Source organism: Gallinula chloropus, assembly GCF_964237585.1.
Source record: "Gallinula chloropus genome assembly, chromosome: 2".
In the NCBI taxonomy this organism is placed as follows: Eukaryota; Metazoa; Chordata; class Aves; order Gruiformes; family Rallidae; genus Gallinula; species Gallinula chloropus.
In genome coordinates this window covers 37,247,395-37,268,954 of record NC_140086.1, presented here as the reverse complement: position 1 = coordinate 37,268,954, position 21,560 = coordinate 37,247,395, and the positions used below count along the sequence as shown (strand labels likewise).

At 42.8% G+C, this 21,560-nt stretch overlaps 1 protein-coding gene across 1 annotated transcript in view; it reads right to left on the bottom strand.

Annotated features, from left to right (window-relative positions):
* Positions 1-20,952, bottom strand: part of CPA6 (carboxypeptidase A6) — a gene marked incomplete at both ends in the record, with an annotated part of 83,708 nt that extends 62,756 nt beyond the window's left edge. The window contains one exon of the mRNA XM_084260328.1: positions 20,855-20,952. Within this exon, the coding sequence (XP_084116454.1) occupies positions 20,855-20,952 (98 nt within the window). The remainder of the gene's footprint in view (positions 1-20,854) is intronic.
* Between the last annotated feature and the right edge of the window lie 608 nt (positions 20,953-21,560).

The window sequence follows — 21,560 nt, the reverse complement described above, 5'->3', positions numbered from 1 at the left end:
TCCACAGTAATCCCACTTGCCCTGAGCAGAGACAGTTTCCTGCCTCCAGCAACCATTTCTGCCACAGTGTTTACAGCAGGATACTGCCCTTTTCCTTCCTTAATTCCTCAAGCACTTTCATTTCCTTAAGTAAGTATCTCTTGATTTGCTTCCAGAAGGCATACATAGTATAAAATGGCTTTGAGATTCTCTGAATGTTAGCATGGATTAAATGTTGGTTATCTTTATCATAGCAGCTCAAGGAGAGCTCTCGATTTTGGATCAGTGTTCTAGCCCAGAGTCATCAGGACTGCCGGCCACTCACTTGTACAGCATCACCTGCACGAGGAGCAGCAGTGCAGTGCTGAGGCACTGTGGATTGCTCTCATAGAATCTGTTTGCTTTTTTTCAGGAAGCCATAAAACCGAAATAATGTGGGCACTGACTCCATGTGGCGTGTAAGGGGAGGTTTCCCCCTCTGCCCTCCGGCAAGAAGCTGCGAACTGTTGTGCTCAGTTTACTACAAGGGAAGTTGCCGACACTGGAGAAGTCTGTGTTTTCTCTTAAATCTCCAGCCCAGACTCAGCCCCTCTCCAGGGCTGCTGGGACTTGCCCTATAATTCTTATGCTCATGGTAATACAACTCCATTTATAGGAACTTCTCAAGTGAAAGCCTGGTATTAACCACTTCTGTTACTGGAGATGTTTCATTTCTTGCTACTGATTCCTTGGTTTCCATAAAGGAGGGGTTCAAAAGACACCTTTTGCAAGTGAATTCAAGGAAAAAAATGGATACCAAGAGTTCATGCTTTGCTGTTGTTGTGCTGGGTGTGGTGTGTACATAGCTAATATGTATGTGGCTCGCTTATGATGATGCACAGCTGTTGCAGGAGCTGCAAAGGCAGAGAGCACCCAGCTGGACAGTGCCATGCAGGCATTTCATTTTATACTGAAGGACACATACTGTTCACTAAGTGTGACTCACTTTGGTCCTCAGCAAACAGAAGAAAAGGTATGTGTGATCCCGAACTGCTTCACCAGTCAGCCAGCCAGCTGATCTCTAATCTGCAAGAACAGTGATTTGAGGTGATCTGGGTAATTACTGATACAACGTCCTTCAGCATACAGGTCCCAACAAACAGATGGTATATGGCAATGCTTTCTATCAACTACATCTTCTTCTATACAGTTACCGTATCTGCCCCACAAAGGAAAAATACTACTGGTACAGAGTAGGCAGTGACTTCATTTTTAGGCAATACAAATCTGATTACAATGGGAAAGTAGTCTTCTGAAAAAGGAGCCAATGGCTGAGTAAAGCTTTCAGAAAATGTACAAGGAAAGGAAACGTGGATCACTCCAGACGGAAACTACTGCCCATTACACTCACAAATTACAAAAACAACTCATCACAAATGCAGCGATTTTGTAGCCTCCTCCAGGACACCTCAGAGATTTCACTCTCTCTATCCATGACAAATGGTGGAGATTAGGAAGAAATCTTTGCTGAAAGCACATTATTTAACAGCTGCAGCATTTCAGACACCTTATTCTTTAGGTGTTAGTGCTGGGAGAGGGGATAAAAGCTACAGAAACATTGTAATTCAGAATCAGAAGTGCACTTCCAAAGTGAACCTGAGTGTCCCTTCCTACCAACATGTGGTTCTACCATGATGCAGCGCCCTTCAGATATAATGGACTGGTCTGAGAGTGCACAAACTGGATCGGAGATGGACTGAGAGATGCACCTGGGATGCACGTAATGTGGCCCAACCACAAACAGGCTTTCAGTCCCTGGGATCAGATCAGCCAGACGAAAGAAAAACCCAACCAGATCAGCACCAGCTTATCCATACTCACTCGTGGGTCTACACTGTATGAGGTAACACACACATAACCTGACAGGATGGCTATTTTGTTTCAATATACCAAGACTTACAAGTAGATCTTTCCTTAGGTTTAAACTTAAACAAAAGCCATACTTTAAAATTACCACAGGCAGTGTAACCATTGGAGGGCATTTCTTCCTATGGAAGACCACCATGTTTGAGAGTGCGGATGTATATCCACAGAAAACTTTTGTCCCTCCCTTAAACCCCTGTAATTAATATATGAGCTACAAGTCATCCTGCCTTCTGGTGAGAGACATTTTGCCTTTAGGTTTTTGTCATAATTGAGGTAAATCCTGACATGCCAATAACTGCTCAGGGCATTTATTTATTTACAGAGAAATACTAAGAAGGTAGCTACTCTATTAAACTTCCAGAAGATTTTTATTAAAATACATTTCAAACACATCTGCTGCCTCATTTTTGGGATCAGTGAAAGCATGGAAAAACTCTCACAGAAATATCTATTCTGTTGAAGGCCAATTTCACCAAAAAAACCCCACTATGGGTAACTTTTGTTTTTACCACCTCTATTTGACAGAGGTTTTCTGCCTACAGGGGCACGACGTTACACAAGTGTCGAGATCTGAACACTGTCAAAGTCAGTATATACTTAAATGTGTAAAATAAGCTTTCATAGTTCCTCATTAGACTCTTATGTGACATATTACAGTTTTAAGCAAGTGCCAGTGAAACCAAAGCACTCTTCTTCAAAACTTCTCCATAAAATATTTTAATGATCCAGCTACGCACGAACACAGCTTTCTAAAGGTCTTTTGCACAACCATAAATTCTCTGTTCTTACGGATTTTAGAATCTCATGCCAGTAGCCTAACTTTTAAAATTAAGTGCTGTAAAAGTTTAACTATTAATTCTGATGCTTCTAGCTTCTTTCCCTCCTTCAGTATTCATGTTTAGCTATTTTTGAGTAACATATAAATGTCAACCTTAAATTAGGAAGTACTTTGTCTGAGCCAAAAGTGATGGATTTTACTAAGCGTTTTGACAGATTTTAGAGGCTCTTTATATGCTCCGAGGTTTGTGTTTCACATTTATTCTGAAGGTCAATTGCCACGAGAACGAACTGTGTAACAAGGAGGCTATCAGTTCGGTAGATAAATTGAACAGATGCCTAATTCCCCGGGTAGATGAATATTTAGGTGCTATTTGTCCACAGGAAGCCTGGTAATCTGCTAGAGCTTGATACAGTTTGCTGCAGCAGTGAGTGGCATCCTGGTGCTGTGTTATTACTGTTGTAAATGACTGCCCTATCAGACATGACCAGATAAATACAGCACAACACAGAAATGCACCAGATCCGTGGCTCGTTGAGGGAGCAGAGCAGAGGAGCTGCTAGCTTGCCGTTTGCTGTCACTTTGGATGTGAAAGGGAAGAGATTCCTGATGCTGTAGGTCTCCTTGATGCCCACACTTTATGAGCAGAACTTAAAACTTGCTTTTGGGCACCTTCTAGAGAGCAGAGTAGCTGCTTATGTCCCTTGTCCCACTGCTGTTTGCAGTGAAAAATAGAAGCAGAAGCCATTTTATTTATGCTCCCTTTGATACCAGCATTACAAGTGAAACTATTTTAATGGCTTTCGAGTCAGTTCAGTAGCCTACTTAATAACAGCACACCACAACGTTTTTTATATCAAATCATGAAATATGCCTAAGCCTTTGTGTGGCCCATCACTGATCTAAGGCTCAAGGGCAGTCACGATTTCTAAATGAGCACTTAATTGGAAGAGAAGAGGGAGCAGCATTATCCCAAGTACAGGGAAGGCAGTGCAGAAGTCGGAGGCTGTGGCAGGCCTCAGCAGCCCCTGAAGTGAGGCAGCAGAGACGGGGAATCTGGCTGTGGAGAGGTGGGGACACAGTCAACTGGCCTGGCATAAAGACAAGGTTTTACAGCTTTATAGAAAATTCAACTGGGGAGGAAGGTTTATCTGCAGAGGTTAGAAGGAATTTGTATGAAAACACTTGACTGTCAAACTGTGCAACAGACTGGTGTTCAGCCATTTTCTGGTAGAAGTCAGTGACCCATGCAATAAATAGCACACAGAGACAGAGGGGAGTGCTAACCACAGTCCTCTTCTGTCCTCCCAGTCATTGCTGACTTGAAGTATTCAAACACTTCATACAGACTTGAAAAGAAGTTAAAAGAATTAGAAGCAAAGGAAAACAAAAGCATTACATTGTTTATCTTCTGGGGCTGAGTACAAAGGTTCACAGTGAAGATGCATTTTATGTGACTAGATAGTTTCTTGATTGCATCATCTGAGCAGAAAATAAAACCAGCCAACACAAAACTGGCTCCATCACTCCTGAAGACGATGGTCTGAGACCATTCAGCAGAGCAGGGCTGTCACAAACGTGCTTCATGTGTCAGATGTAGGGGCAAGAGTACTAAGATGCTGTAATCAGTACACAAATGGAATAGATCGAGCGAACCATTTTGATTCCTCTATTTCCTACCTTACTTCACCTGGAAACTACTAATGCTCCTTCCAGGCAATTTTATATTTTTAGAAGGGTTTAATATTCAAGAATTTAATTACTGGATTTTTTTCTCCCTAACAGCAGCTTCTTCTACAAGCAGTAAGGGGCTTCTTTGGAGGATACCTGACATAAACATACAATCTGCGATTCAGCTGTGTTTCAGTTTGATCCTAGACCTCATTTTCAACTGACCAACACAATTCCTCCATGTAACTTCCTCTAGCAAAAGATTTCTGACAATTAAGCCTGACACCAAGCTAGAAACATTTATAAGAAAAATCAGTAAGCGACCAAGATATTTCTGACCAGGTAATGATCTTTTGGTTGGGAAATCCTCTTCTACTTGCTTCTTTTGAATGCCTGCAAGTGTAGAATTTCAGCATAATTCCTGTAGTACTGTAAATTTGCCCCAGTCCTTAGAAAACCGATTAGAAATACATATTGAAAGGCTCAGAAAAGCAATGTTATAAACCCTAGAGACTGAGGTTGAAGTTTTACCTATGTGGAGATCCTCAAGTGAGAGAAGGGAGGGGAATAAGACTAAACATTAAATGTTAAAGTTACCACAACCAGGAACACATGGCAGTCCAGACAGCCCATCGTCAGCTAAAGCATGTGGCAAACTCAAAGGCCCAATTTAAAGCTGGCGATATAAAGTCTGCATAGGCTGCCAAAGAACCAGATGTCTTACGCCTGGGAGACTCTCCTTTACTGACTCTTTGCTTATGGGTCCCATGATTGATATCCCAAAAGGACAACATAAAACGTACACAATCTGCTGTGAGGTACTGGCACATCTAAGAGCTTGCCTTTTTTTTTTTTTAAATATATTTTTATTTAAACACAAGGTTGAAAATCTTTCCTAATTTAAAACATGAGAAAATGACCATTCAGGTAGTTCATCTTACTACTTCAAATAGTGCTTTTGCCTTCTGTGGGCTTAGAATCTGTTATCGATATGACTTAATTTATGGATAAATGTTTGTAAAATGGAGTATGGAGTTTCTTATTTAATTTAATAAAGTCAGTTTACAGCTAAATAATAGAAATGTTTGTGTAGAGATGTGGGGTGAGGTTGGGAAATTCTGGTCCCAGCATGGATTAAAATGCATTGCAGCTTCATTCATTTTGAAAAATCTTGTAACTTTTGTAGAAAACAGTTTGTTTACTGTCAAATGTCCAAAACGTGAACTTCCCAAGCCTGGAATTATTCAGATTCCTGATTCAATGTCTACATTTCTCCCTGGCAATTTAATAGGGAAATAAAAAATCAGAAAATAAGGTGGCAGTGTTATCTATGTCATCTAAAGGAATAACAAAACAAAATATTATTAATATTTTATTATATGTTGATATAATATTATTATTTTAAAAGCATGATTTGAAAAACATTCTTTGAGTATTAATGCAGTAGGGTTTGGGATTCCCTTGTTCTCCCAAGAAAAGAAACATAATTTACTTTTGGGGAACTCTGATAAACAAAGAAAGCCAGAGCACTTACCTGATGGTAATGTTTTTCACTTCCAACCAGGTTAAAAAAAAAAAAAAAAGGCGTAATATTGTGACCTGAAGCTTGTGAAAATACCATTTATTTGCCTAGCAATCACTTTTTGCTCAAATTAAGGAGTGTTTATTCACTTTTGCTAGATTCTGTTTTCACTGCTGCAACTCCATCACAACTACGCTACAGTAGCACCTTGGCTGCCCCCTTGAAACTCCTAACTGGCAAAGAGGTGACTCTGTGTTTTCAAAGCTCAAGATGTAGTTACAGCTGAGTTATGGCTCAGACTATTCGTGCTGAATGTGATGTGATGAGTCAGGCTCTTCCATCGGCAGAAGGCACGGAAGATGGTGAAGGTGCTACTTTGGAAGACTCAGCCCACTGACAAAGCACAGCAAGCCCTGTTAATCAGCCAAGCACCATGCTCAGCACTGGAACCCTGTGGCATCTGTGGTAGAGAGCGGACCTTACAGACACTGCTCTAACAACCTACAACTGTTTTCCTCAGACATGCTTTTACATTCATTTATGACTTGATTGTTAAAAAGCCATTTACTGTGCTGGTTACTTCTTAAACATCCATCTGTAATCTAGTTTGCTAAACCAAGACACAAATGCAGAGATCTCATCTAAGTATTATGTCTTTGTCGCCAAACTCGCCATTTGGGAGTTTCTGTCATTCATTTTGCACAGACAATTCACTGCTGTGCACTGAGAGGAAAACACTCCCCGCTGCAAAAGCTGGATTTATGAAACATGGTGCAAACATGTTCTGCTTAACAGCAGGCAGACAGCAAATGCCTAGGGCGTTCTGTAATTGTCCTGGGAATATGGTTTCTAAAACATCTCAGATTTATTACTGTAATTTTCATCAGATACCTGATACAGTAAATGTTTCTAAAGGTTTTACAGTTTTTATCTAAAAAAGACAGATTGTTTAGTCTACCTTACTGAATGACATCATGCTCTTCATACTTTCAGTATGAAAGACAGTTACCTTTCTGTGTGTTGCTTTAAGAGGTTTGGAGGTATAATGGATGTCTGTCCCGTTTCAGAAATCTCAATGCCTGTAGCTGTGTGACTGTATAAAAATATGTATAGCTTTTAGTGAAAAGGATGTTGCTACCAACCTCACCCAGGATGTGAGTTACCTTGTGCTGAAATAAACAGGGTAGATAATGTTTCTTAGAGCTCTTGTTTATGACCTCTGGCTTACTCACCTCTTAACCGATCACAATTTCCAGCTCTCACATCCAGAAAACTACTAAAACCAAACAAATAAATCAAGAAAATCCAAAGGGACCCAGAAGAACCTGACACTGAGTTCAGAGGGTGTCAGTAGAGTCTTGTACTCAGGTACCAGCTATTTCTCAAACTTGCTCATGTCAACATGTTAAGAGATGAAGATGTCTGTTAATGCTTGATGGAAACTATCAGTTTATGTCACAAATGCAGCTTAGGGTCTTTCCCGCAATTATAATTCACAAAAAATAATGAAATGCCAAAGAGAGCTGCTAGCTCCTTAAGCAAATCATCTCATCAGCATTTGCTGCCCTCTGCCCAACTGAAAGCAAATGCCTAAATCAAAAGCATCCATGCTGGTAAAACCCCAAAACTTATTTTCACCAGTATTAGACTGCTCTTTATCAGACTGGCCAGATCCAAAAGACCTGTGTTAAGAAGAGCAAGGCGGGGGATGAGAAGTGAGAGGCAGGTATGAGGGAAAGGAGAGGGTTTTTACACAGCAGGATGTAATCTCATCTCAGCACCTGCACACCCAGCAAAAGGAAAGGTCCTTTGAAAGCAACAACTGAGAAACCATGTATGTAGGCCTTCTGTGAAAGTACTTTTGATGCCAAATGTTATTTCCATCAGAGAGATGTTGCTTGCCAAGATGTGTCCCCCAAGCAGCATTTTCACTAAAAATCTGCTTCTGCTGCTGTAGCACCCGGTGATTTTATCAGATAGAGCCTCTAATGTACTTGCTCTCCATCTAAAGGTGAAATGCTGGAGTGAGGGAAGGGAAAGATTTGGTTGGCCTATTTAATTTTGCTGAGGTTTTTGATAGATAAACAGGATGAAGATCAATTTGACTGAAATGGACTAGAAGAGTGAGGTGAAATTTCACATGCAGTAATGCATACTGTTTGTATTGTCTTATACTATCTTGAGTGCACGAATTTTGAAACCTGTGATTAATACTGAACCTCAGGCTGGCTCTATTATTTTGTCCTAGAAGAGGGCAGCTGCTTTGCTATGCCTGAAGGAATGGGATTTAGCAACATTATACACTGAAGGGGTTTTATTTTTGGAAATCAGCAGCAATGGTACACGTCCACTACCCACCAAAATCAGAACCAAGCTACGCAGCTGTGTTTATATTTGTTGTTAGGTAATTTTTAAAAGATCAGCTAAAATCACATTCTCTGCTTTTATATGAATACACACAATTTAAATTTTTTGACACTGCACACTGAAATAAATTCCTAAAGTGAATTAATTTCCATTTGGAATTATTTCAGTCCATAAAGCTGAAATGTGCAAAATATGAGCACACTGAGCCACACTTGATGTGTTATGTGAATTAAAACTGCACAAACTTAGAGCTGTACAAACCCATTAAACTGTCAGCTCCACATTACTGCAGCTTCTTCCTCATTATACTCTTTTTCTGCCCAGCTATCCTTACATAAAGTTTCATGGAAAACGGAGTTGGCGTGCTGCACAGCTATGAATAAGCTGCCAGAAACTTACATTATACAAGTAGCAACACAATATATGAGGTGATACTTTGAGTTTATATCAGAATTTGGGTTTTGCCATCTCAAATGAAAAATACATCTTTTTCTTGTACTTCCATTTTCCTTTTGTAAGACAGAGTGGAGTGACCTAAGCTATACATCAAGACGGCGTGTGGCCCAGACAGCAAAGGTTTCTTGGCTTTGGCTGCCATGCTCATCCAACAATCCTTTTCAACACACTATCCTACAGTTAATCCCTACCACAAGATAAGACAACTCCTACTTCTTCCATCATAAACTAATTTTAAACTCCCCCTTCCCTCCTTCACAGGAGTAATAATTAAGCTTAAAACAACAAAGCCTCATAGGCAATGGGGACACAAGTGTTGAAGGCAGTGAGGAGTGCTTGGTGTCCTTGTACTGAAAATAAACTTTCTTGCTTTATGAGCAAGACGTCACTGTTAAAAGCGAGCATCTGCCTATTCCTCACAAACAACAGAATCCAGTCTTCTTCTGACATTACTTCATCATATGACATCTGGTGTTTAAAAATAAATACTCTGCATGCTATTTGATAACTTTGAAAATATTACCTTAAAATCATCCATTTATTTATTCTTGAAAACAGCAAAGTTCTTTCTATAATAACTAATTTAAAAATTCCTTCTTTGTTTGATTGAAGTTTGTGTTACTTTTTTTTAAAAAAAAGTAACATTTGGGGCAGAGAGACTGTGGGTTGCTAAATACACCCTAATGATTTTGTTTTCTATCAGCCACTGCAAAACCGGTCCCCCAGTGAGACCTCTGCATTTTCCTCCTGCATTAAGTCCCTTGTTTGTTCTGTTTATTTTATACATTTCAACAGAATGATTGCTTAGCCTTTTTATTGGCCAGCCATTAACTATTCCATCATTAAGACTGTAGTTCTCTGGCTCCAACAAGACAACTGAAATCCGGTAGATCTGCTTACTACCTATAGAATAAAACTTTAAAATGTTGTGTTACACTTCCCTCGGTTACTGTCACTTCAGAGTAAATACACTTGAATAATAGAAACCTCTTCTCCAGACCTCCTAGTTTTCACAACCTGTCCTCCTTAACCATCTAGGAGAATGCTTTTTGTCTCCTGTTTGTTTCTTCTTTCCCAGTATAACTGTGCAGCCTGCAGCCGGTGTGACTTGCTGTAGGCTCCACGAGCAAAATGCCTTCTAATTCAAAGACCACCCCCGGTGCAGTTGCCGTACATAAAAGCTCAGGCGTACTTTTTTTCAGCAGAGATAATGGATGCTGGATTAAAGAAAAACAATGCAGAAAGATCAGATTTCACACAGCACAGTGTGGATCCCTTGTTCTCTACAGTTCTGTACCCTGAACTGCTTCGTGGCACTGTCTCGCTGCCTGCAAATCAGTAGGACTGCTCTGGTCTCACAAGGTAAGATCTGCAGGTTTTCTCCCCACGTTTAGGGTTTCACTCCTTATAAGCAAAAGATCAGGTTTTTGTGGGCCCAGGATCCCTTCACCCAGTATTCCTCTGTGGAGCTTTTAGAGCATTTGGAGAGGTCGCCCCTCATAAAAAGGAGACATAAGGTTTTACTCATCTTGAGCACTAGTCTACTCTGACTCCACGTAGGAGATTGGCTTCACTTCGCTTTCCGTCATCTCCCAGAGGCTTAAACTAATTAATCTTTCTATGGGTTTGTACTGTTTCCCATCTGCCTGCAGGCGATACGTGCTAATCATTGCAAATTGGTCTCCATTTTGGTCATGCAGGGGCACTACCAGACTTTTTTTGTGCCTTTTTTGTTCATCATTCATCATATAGCCAAAAAATGCCAATTTTTTCTTCTTATGGAGAAGAGTTGATAGGTCCAAGAAAGAGGGATAAACCTACAAAAAATAACAGACCGATGGGTTGCATGCTGGCCACTGTCTAAGGACTAAGTGTACATGGAGGTCCTGGATGCTGGGGGAAGACATTGATGGTCTTAAAGTTTCCAGGTCTGTGACACCTGCTAACCTGCTTCTGAACTGCAAAAGCACTTGAACTCACGGGACACCTATTTCCTAATTTGATGTACATCTTTGGCAGGTGAGGCTAGATGCAACGTCTTGAAAGAGATAACTACCTCATGTGACAGACAGCATACATCATAGAAGGGAGGAAAGGTTGAAACCCAAGTCCTTCCTCACCAAGTGTGAAGCTGAGATACCCATATTTGTCTCCATGTTTCCGGAACTGTCTAGCAAGAGTAGATCAGCATCTTTGTCATGTGTTTGTCTGACAGAGGTTGATGATGTTGACCAGGTGATGTTTCATCACCTGGTGCCTCTGAGAGATACCATACACCACATGTGCTCAGACACTGCACAGACCATGCCATGCAGACAGGAGTCATCAAAAGATGTGGTTGCCCTTCTTGATGAGCAGAGGAGCCCTGGGTTCCTGTGCTTCCCACTCCTTGCAGATGCTCTGGAGGGAGAACCACCCTCAGGACAACTTACTATTGAACAGAAACAACTCCTGCAGTAGGAATCAAAACCTACTTAATTACATATTTCACTGCAGTTACAATTCTAGGCTGGGCCTTGGAAAATACACCAGGTATTTTTTCAATGCTGTTCGATACTGATTGTAAAAGCTTTTACTCTTTATATTCCAATGCTTTGATTTCCTCTGAAGCTTTTTGAATAGGCCACAATCTATTAGTCTATATCAAAACTAAGGTAACTACTATTGGTAAGCGCAAAACAAAAGTACCTCAGTTGAACAGGCAGAAGGTGAAACTACTAATTTTTTCACAAAGAAAGCATATTGCTTAGCTTTTATGTTCTATTAAAGATATATCTCTCTCTATTTTTTAGCATTATCACTACCACCAGCAGATGGGTCAGGGATCCAGCCTGTTGATAAGGAGTAGGATAAAGACACGACGTTCTGTCTTTGTGCCACAGAGTATGTTTACACTGTGTACTGCTGGCAAAGACACCAGCTCATTCTGCTGAGCTCATTCTCACTTGGCTTACCAGCCCAGACCTGGCAGTGTGCTTACAAGATGACTCTTACTATTTGGTATAAATTTTAGGCAGAGTATGTTCTTGGCTACCTGTCCTATACAGTTCAACTGAACCCAAGGTTTTATTTCCCTGTTGAAACTGTGCTGTGAAAAAAGGCAGAGCTTCCAATAAAATGTCCATAATTTAAACATCTTCCCTGTTTCCTTGACAAATATTGCTATTCTTTGCTTAACACGAACCAGTTTAATAGAGGTTATTTTTCTGTACACAGTATCCCGTCTTGTGTGTTACACAAAGAAGGACTTACAGATTTTCCAGACACTAGGAATAGTGAAGTCCCTTAGCTTCAAAAACCTACATGGGATGATGGCTAGTACCAAGGTGTATTGGATTTGTGTGGCAAGGTTTTTTGGTAGTGGGAAGGCTTCAACTGGAGAAAGGAATGAGAAGATGTCAGAGCAACAACCCTGCAGACACCCAGGTCAGTGAAGAAGGATGAGGAAGAGATGCTTCTGCCACCAGAGCTGCGATTCCTCTGCAACCCCTGGAGAAGATCATGGTGAAGCAGGCTGTCCCCCATGAAAGTTTATGGTGGAACAGAGATTCCAATTGCAGCGCATGGAGGACCCACACCTAGGCAGGTGGAGGCACCCGAAGAATGCTGTGACCACACTGGAGCAAGCTCATGGCAGGACCTGCAGCCCCACGGAGGAACAAGCCCAGGTTGGAAGTAGGTTTGCTGTTAGGTCTTGTGACCCTCTGGGGGAACCATGCTGGAGCAGTCTGGTCCTGAAACATCTGCATCCAGGGAAGAGACCCATGCTGGACCAGTTGGTGAAGAACTGAAGCCCCCATGGGAGGCCCTCAGATTGGAGAAGTTCATGGAGGACTGTCTCCTGTAAGAGAGACCCCATGATGGAGGAGGGGGAGAGACGTTCTCCCCCTGAGGAGGAAGGAGCAGCAGAGACGATGTGTGAGGAACTGACCACTACCCCAATTCCCCTTCCCCCTGTGCTGCTCAGGAGGATGCAGAGAAATCGGGAGTGAAATTGAGCCTGGAAAGAAGGGAAGGGTGGGGTGAAGGTGGTTTAAGATTTGCTTTTATTTCTCATTAATCTACTCTGACTTGATTATGAATTAAATTAATTTTCCTGAGTTGAGTCTGTTTTGCCTGTGATGGAACTGCTGAATGTCTCCCTGTCCTTAGCTCAACCCACAAGCCTTTTGTTATATTCTCTCCCCTGTTCAGCTGAGGGGGTAACAGACCAGCTGTGGTGGGCACCTGGGCTCCAGCCAGGGCCAACCCACCATACAAGGTTAACTTTTCCTTTGGTTTTGCACTTTCAGGAAGGTGCTTATTGGAAACTAATCATCCCGATATTCTCTCCATGAGCCTGAAACACTTATTTGGGATTGTTCCATTGACATCGATCTGGAGAGGAATCTGGCAGTTGGGACTGATCAGGGAGCCAACTTCTGCTGAGGTAAAACCACGGTGGGCTCTTTGGAGTTCACACCAGGAATTAACTGCTTTCAGACAGCCGTCTCCAGTGCATGTGTGCACAGGGAGGCTGAGGGGCATGAGGTATGCAGCCAAGTACAGAAAAATTAGCCACTCCCACCCCTTCCCTGTGACAACATCAACACCCCAGAGGCCCTGCAGCAGCCAGATCACAGCCTGACAAGCTGAAATTTAGTCTGGGGGGAGCGGAAAAAAAAGAAAAAAGTGCTTTTCTGCTCTCTTTGCTCGGGAAGTTGGCTTGCTGTAGGCAGAGGAGTGCCAGGCCCTCAGCAGTGACTCCACATCTGAGGCAGCAGGACCACAAGGGCCTGCTCTGATCCTGGCCAGCCTTTAGCAGGGATTCGCTGGGTTTGGCCATGTCACTGTGCTGCAGCCTCAGAGTAGCAGCATCTGGTGGTAATCTTGGTAGGAGTACGGTGGAGTAAATCAAAGAGAGCCACCGGTTTTTCATCAGGCCTGCTAAAGTAATTTCTTACATCTGCCCTTGAGGCTTGATTTTCTTTTAGGGTCCTACCCAGTCCTTACATAATTCAATGACTGACTGCAATGCATTGATCTGTTCATTTATTTCAACTAAGTTAGCTAAGGCAGAAAAAAAAGAAAATGGCCCAAACATTCACGTTTAAAATCTATCTACAGACTACAGTTCTACCGTCTCTTCTGGCCTAACAAGCTGTTATGTTGCCTTGTATTTAGGATGTACCACCTTTTATGTTGCTTACCTGAGGCTTTCAAACCTGTAGGATACTGTAATAATGAGTAATTATCCAAATGCAACACAGAAATCTAAATTAAAAACAAAAGAGCTTCTTTTTCTCCCCCTGAGTTAACCAGAGGTGCTGCGAACTATATCATTACTCTTCTGAAGGCATTTGAAATATGGTATGATACAAAACCCAGTAGATTATTCTTAGAATAACCTTACTGTAATAACCCTCTACAAACTCATTTTCAAAGTCCTGCTTCCTTGGCATGAGGGAGACCCTAACTAAGCTGCAGAACATAAAGAAAATAAAATTTGGTTTGATTTGATAAGATACTTCTGTTCTTTTTCATGGCTGAATTTAAGCAATCTAGATCATCTTATCAAGTGATGTTTTGTGTATTGCTTTGGCTGGTATCTTTATGGTGTGGCTTCTCTTTAAATAAGCACACTGGCAAGTCTCACCATTCCCCCAGGAAAGACAGGGCTCAACAGAACTTTTTTCTCCAGAGCATTCAGCCTAATTCAGACACTGTCAGGAAGAACAGGTCCATGCTCCCTGCCTGCTGCTGCATGCCAGCCTGTGTCAGCACCCTTCCCAAGGACCAGGTGCCCTCGCTCCCGCTGGGTGATGTGAAATGCCTGGCTTTTAGTTTCACAAGAAAGCAGTGAGGTGCTTTGCCTTCCTCCTCATTTGGCAAGCTCAAAAGGTGCAATGTAACTAGAAAAAAATGGAATATATTGTCCCCATGCATTTGTCGCTCTGAATATCTTTTCAATTCAGAGCACTTTGGCTCACCTACTCTCAGATGCATGAGCAAAGCCTTTAAATCAGAATCAAAATTTACTGAAAAAAAATAGGAGTGAGCTTAATTGTCTCCAGGAGTTTGCCGACTGTAGGTCTGTTTCAGTGGACCTGAGACCAGCAAAAGTGCTGTTAAGTTCTGCAAGGAGTTTTGCCTGCAGCAGAGTTTTCAGAGTGTTCTAATGTATAATTGCAATTATTGGCTCTCATTTTGCAACCAAACCTGCTTATAATTTTAAATGTAACAGAGGGTACAGGATTCATTGAAAGTTGATTTCTGCATGAAAACTAACACCAAGAGCATCAATATGTAAGCTAGGTGGGCAGGGGACAGTAACAATGCTGGGGCTTGAGTTGTGGGGTTTTTTTGGTGTAGAGAGTCAAACCGCAGGAAAATTCTCTTTATCTTCTGCCTGGGAGCAAAATCATACTGCTGGAGCCATAAAAGTAGTGACTGGAGAACTACACTGCCTGTTTTCAGTTTTTACGGCTCGATGCATACTCACAGCAGGGTTGGCTTACAGGACTCCTGAACAGACGCCCAATATATGATCCACATACCTGCTTCTTTCTTGGCTTTTGCCCGAACGTTCAGTGCACTGTTAAATACTGTGCTCTACAACAGAAGAGGGAGTACAATTTCTGTTATGCATTCAGTGGGAAAATTAAGGAGAAAAAGTAAGTGAAGGACAGTTCTGCAAAACAGAGATGACAGAGTTTACCTCCTGGAGATAGTGAGAAATGATTAATGGTGGCCACTCACCTCCAAAGGGATAAAGCAATAAATGTTTCCTATGGCATTTTGACCATGTAAGGCTGTTTCAGACATATGGATGACATTTTTACAGATACTAGAATTTCAGGAGACCTTGGGGTCCTGTTCATTGCACAGTGTGGGATACAGTCCTATGCAGTGTATGAAACTAGAGTTCCCTACAAATTATTAGCAATGTATTCAAGAAAAGCAGATTTTTAGCTTCCCTTTTTCAAATTTGCTCCTTCCAGATCTCTGATCTTCCTTGTGGACTACACTTCCACTTTCTTTCATGTGAATTGTTCCTTATATTTTTGATTCCTATTTTTTTTCCAAATTAAAAAATCAGTATGTACCTAACTTATCCGTCCCCTGTTAAGTGCTTGTTAAAGTCCTGTACAGAATGTTCAGATTAGAGAACTCCATTTTAAGAAGCCCACGAGTGACTCTGGAAGAATGAATTCACAGCAGCTGGAACTGGGCACAGTGTAGAAGCTGGAGCTTTGGAGTTCACTGCAACTAGTACCAGAAGCTCTGGGAAAAGCTGTTTCTTTGCCTGCTTGTTTCCATGAGTGATACTGGTGGATTCAAGGTGGGTACTTTAGACTGAGGGTCTAGATGGATTTGATATGTGAATTCCCCCCCTTTTTTAAGTGTCTTTAACTACATATTCCTTAAATGTATCCTGGGTTTTGCAGAACATAATTCCTGGCCTCAAAACCAAGCCTGAACTTGAGTTTTCTTTAATAATATACTGCATTCCAATTTGCATCATATATACTTTTAAAAATGAGGAACATGTATATGTTTACTGAAATTGGTTTGCATTTCCCAAATAATCATTCCTACTAGAAGACCATAGATTGCATCTAATGCAGGAAACCTAGGAAAGGTTCAAAGCTCCCACGTATGGGTACAAACTTTGCCCATGCGCTGATTGTTTATATCTTCCCTCACTTCCCATGCTTTCTGCCCTTCTTTTCCACCTGCAGAGACCAGTCAGGAACCACAACAGCTGCCAGCTGGGTCCCAATTCAGACAAATATGGGGTCAGGCTCACAGCGGTTCAGGAACCTGGAGATAGGTTTAGACACAGCCAGAAATAACTGGGAGCCTCCTTGCCTGACATTCACTTCATCTGGGCAACGTGGCTGTGCACTGTTGTTCCAATCATTTAAAAAATAAAAGGGAAAGAAGGAGCAACTGAAAGACATCATAGTTCTTATTTATAATGAGGAGGGCAGAGCAGCTTTCAAAGGTGAGTTTACCATGCCTGGACTAAGAGGAGAAAAAGAATCACAACTTGGCAGTATATTTTTTTTTCCCCACTAGAAGAACATAAATGACATTGTGCAGGGGGAATATCAGGTGATGAGAAAGCACAAAATTAGAGTTGTGGTGTTGGGACAAGTGTGGGTATATTGGTCCCAGAGTTGTTGTGGATTTCAGTGATGTGTGCTTGTTTTAGGAATCTGTGATGCTTTGATTACAGAACTACTAGTTATTTGAAAACAGGATGCTTAAAATTGTTTGTGCTAGAGACCTCATGGCTTTTCACCTTTAGAAGCCCCCTGACACCATCCAGAGAAGCACTAAGTGTGGTTTTCATCTGAATGAATATGAGTAATGCAAGTGGTGTGCTTTCCAAATGCTTTTTCTGCCAGTTGTGTGTATGACATTTTACTTTGACTCGGGGTGGGGAAGGAGAGCTGAGCAGCAGAGAGGAACAACATTTTTTTTACACAGTAAAGGAGATTTCTTAGTCCCCAGTTCAAACATTTGGAAAAATCTGCAGAGGTGAATAGCAGAGGAGGAGTTCCTTTCCACTTCTCAATTCCCTCGGTAACTCATTTTTGTCCCACTCCCATATGTTTTTTCCATGAGACAGAACAATTGGCATCTATTGTGTGTAAGGTATTGTGGGATCAGAGGCACTTAGCTATGGTATGTAAGGATATTAGTGGGCATTAAAATTCTTGAAATTTGCTGAATGTTCTCAGAATTGGTATCTGTGCTTACCTACACCAACAGTTGGGTTATTTAATTTTCAGGATCTGACATCCCAGTAGCTGGGGCATATTATATATTGGATTACAGAACATTTCTTTACTGGTTTTGGTTTCCTTGTTATTCACCTCAACATCACTTCCAGATTATTTTACACTTTTTTAATGCAGTAATGTGAACATGTACCATAGCCTTCATCTGCCCCAGAGACACATCAATTATCTGCAGCACTGCAACCCAGAGTTGAATTCCACAGAGGAATAACATTTTAGAGGAGGTAACAACTCGATCAAATACTTAAAAGTACTCCAAAACCTCCAGCAAAAACTGGCCAAATTTTTTAGCCTTTGTCTGCATTTGGTGGCTTGAGGTTAGAGCAGAGGTGAGATGAGACCCACTTCAGAAAAGGCTTTGGAAGAACAGAAGTGGGGTAAAAAAATAGTGGGAACATGCCCCACCACCACCTCGTACAGGTGGAGGTAGATGAGCTGGAGGAAAAAGATCTTAGTAGTGATTTTTAAAGAACAAATGAGAGACATGCTTTGTGTCCTAAGAAATCTTGGCCTGCTAGTGGAAAGCCATCTCCTTCTGCATAGGCGAGAGCATTCAGCATTCCTGCCCCTTGTCTAGCTCCCCTGGAACTTTGAGACAGAACATGCAAATGGGAAAAGGAGAAATACTTGGGTGTGAGTATAGATTTGAGTCTGCTGCAGGGCAGCTGATTAGCAATGTCTTAGAGGTGAAGGCAGCAGCTCCAAGCTCCTCTTGAGTTCCTGCAGGCAGAAGAGCAGAGAGGCTGGTTGAACTCCTGCACATTGTGTGAAGTGGCAGAAGGCAAATACACCTACCTGTTCCTCAGTCTTTGTGAAAACTCGGTGGGCATGAGAGCTCCTGCCTCTACTGAGGCTTCCCAGAGGTAAGTGAAACACATCTGCTTAAAGACGTGTCCATAAGGTATACCTGGCGTGCTCTGAACACAGTCTTAATTGTCTTAGGTCAGAGTCTTCAGCTCAAGAGCTACAATTGCTCTGTGTCTCCTAGTGATGTCCTTAGTTGATAAGAAATGTTTTCCATTCCTTTTTTCCATTCTTTTTTTCCCTCTCATCCTTTTGCCCTAATTATGCCTTCCCCCTACACGGTACAGCTTCTGACACGATAGAAATGACTAGGATTGACACATGTTTCTTAGCACAAAATGAAGTCAGGTGGTTGGGGCACCCCTTTTAATGATGAACATGAGAAAACTATATTCACCTCCTGATTGCCTTTCTCAGAAAAAAAAACCACCAACATTTTTTTTCCCTTGGGTGACGACCAGGGTCAGTCCTGATAGCAAAGCAAGCTTAACTGTTTGTAATCCACTGCACACTCAGAGGAAATGAAATGATCCTGCCCAGGACACCAGCCTGATAACAGATGACTTGGAAGGACAAGATATATTCGTAATTCTGAAGCAACCTTCATCCCGCTTCAAAGTAATTTTTCATCATCTTTTATTGACATAAAAAACACCAGGAGAGTAGAAATGGAAAAGGTTAGTAGACTGGGAAAAAGACCAGGTTGTTTTTCCAGTTTGCATGTGGTACACATTCTGGTTACTGTTACAAATGTGACCACATTTTCAGCAAGGCTTGTAAATGTATCTTGGCTCCCTACTACAATCACCTATTAACCGAGGGTTTTTATAATTAACTCTAGCCTTTTTTTTTCTTTCTTTCTTTTTTTTCTTTTCTGGTAATGATTTTTTGTTGTGCTTGCCCAAATTCTGGAAGGTGACAAGAAGTCTTGTTTTTCTTGGCTAGGCTCTGTACAAGAGCTTATAGGACAGGGATCAACAGGGAGGGGTTGCATGGGTCTTTCACACACCACCCAGGGCACATAAAGTGCTTAAACAAGAAAATTATTTTTAAAACTTTAAACAGAATTGATGAATCACATTAATGAGCAGAGGTACGATACTTGAATCTGCCTGCATTTTCTTCTATTTTAACCAATTTGATTACAAATTGACAATCTCACCTACAGGGTATTAAAATGTGTATTTTGACATCACATACACTGGTCAGTAGATAGCTCATGTAATTAGTATTCAGAAAAAGTTATGTACTGGCACTGGGAATCTGTTATTCATCTGAATGCCATCTGGAAAGAAATCAAATACAACCTTGAATTTATAAAAACTGGGTCTTACTGAGACCACAACTGTGCAATGGGCTCCAGGCAGAGGGGAGAGTGCTGCTGCACAAAACTCAGGATGGGACCCTGGTTGTAGAGCACAGTTTGCTTTGCTGTCCTGATCCTCTCTGGCACGGCCAGGAGGGCTCCTGACTGGGGTGTGTGGTTTGGTTTCATGCTGTGGATTGATACCGGGACTCCAAAAACTGAACAGAGATCCTGAAATGTCTGTGAGTTTTTTAACTCCTTTCTATAGTGATCCAGGGGTGAACGGCTGCATATCACGTTACCAAATCCTTAAAGCTCAGGGAACGTTTTTGGGTTTTTTAAAAAAACCTTCATTTTAGTAGCAGAATTCACATGCCTGGCTTGGCTACTTTAATGAAATTAAAAAGAACAATATGACTCCTGCTTCCACAGGGAAGTGTGCTTATCCTGAGGAATTTACTGGTCAGTTTGAATGGATTTTGCACTGTATGTGTAGAGATGCCACTGATTTCTAAGACTCCTATGTTTGGCTGACTCTTCATCTACACCACAAATCTTTTTGCAGGTACTATTTTGTTAAACACTTGCTGAAACCGAAGTCTCTAAACCAGGCAAGAAGAGCATATGCCTTGGAGGCAAAGGCTAACCACGATACCGCAGTTTGCCTTTTACTATTACTTAGTTCAGTCGTTCCGTTTCTGACATAAATTTTAACTTTAGATGAAAGCATGGGGGGGGGGGGGGGTACGGGGGCGGGGGAGAGCTTAGTTTGAAATACATTTCTTCACTTGCTTACAGAGAGGTTAATGAGGTAGGATCTCTTCTATTTGAGCTCTTTATGCAGTCAGTAGGACTGCACATTGCTTAACTTCGTAAAAAAACAACTCTAAAGTTCATTAAGTTTGTTTCCCAAAAGAAAACACAAACCTTCATTCACTTCAGAGCACGGTGAAGCCTCTTAAAGCTTTTACCCTCCAGTGTAATCCCAATTTCTCTTTCTACAGACACTAAAACTTCCACAGTCACCGTCGTGTCCCCCCCCCCCAATATAGCATCCTTTCTATCACTAGCATAGACTTCCAGTATCTATTGCAAGAAAGCCCGGAACATGCTACAACCGAACAGAAACAGGCAAACAAGCAGCTCGGCAGCGGGAAGAACAGCCCCAACACGTAGGCAGAAGCCAGTTCCTGCTGGCGGCGCTGGGGAAGGCAGCGGAGGGAGCGCGGCTGCGGAGCTGCCCCTCCCGGCCGGAGCGGGACGGCGGGCGGACTTACCCGGCGTAGCGGCCGCGGTGGCCGCGGAGCGGCAGCGCAGCCTGGAGGCAGAGCAGACAAAGGGGCAGGAGCCCGGCGGGACGCCTGCGGAGCGGCATGGTGCAGGGCCGCCGCGCCCGCCCCAGGTGGCGGCTGCCGCGCACACAAAGCCGGCGCGGGGGCCGGGAGGAGCGGGGCGGTCGGAGGTGTCGCCGGTCGCCCAGCGGCGAGGGGAGAAAGTCGGGGGAAAGACGTCGCCCGCAGCCCCGCCGGGCACGGGGGACGGCGACGGGACGGGGCGGCGCCCGCCCGCCTGGGAGGGCTGGAGTGGAGTGGGGGGGCGGGAGGGTGTGTGCGCGGCCCCGCCGCCGCCCTACCCTGGCGGGGGGGCCCGGGGCTGGCAAGAGCCGGTCGGCGACGAGTAGGTTTTCCCCCACCCCTTAGTCCGCAGGCACGGCGGCTCCGCTGGGAAGAGGGGTGCTGCGGGGTGGGCTTCGCCTGCAGGTGCTGCGCCGGGGCAGGCGGCCAAGGGCCGGTTAGCGCACAGCAAGTGGCAGCGGGGGGATTATCGCCGCGGCTTGCCCAGTCGGGCAAAAGTGTTGCGTGTGATGAGAGGGCAGAGACACCCTCGCACTAAACAGAAGCGCCGGAGAGCCCGTTAGGAACGACGAAGGGAGGAGAAAGTGGGATTTCAAGTTACCAGTGTTGGCAAAAGCCTCAGGCGTGA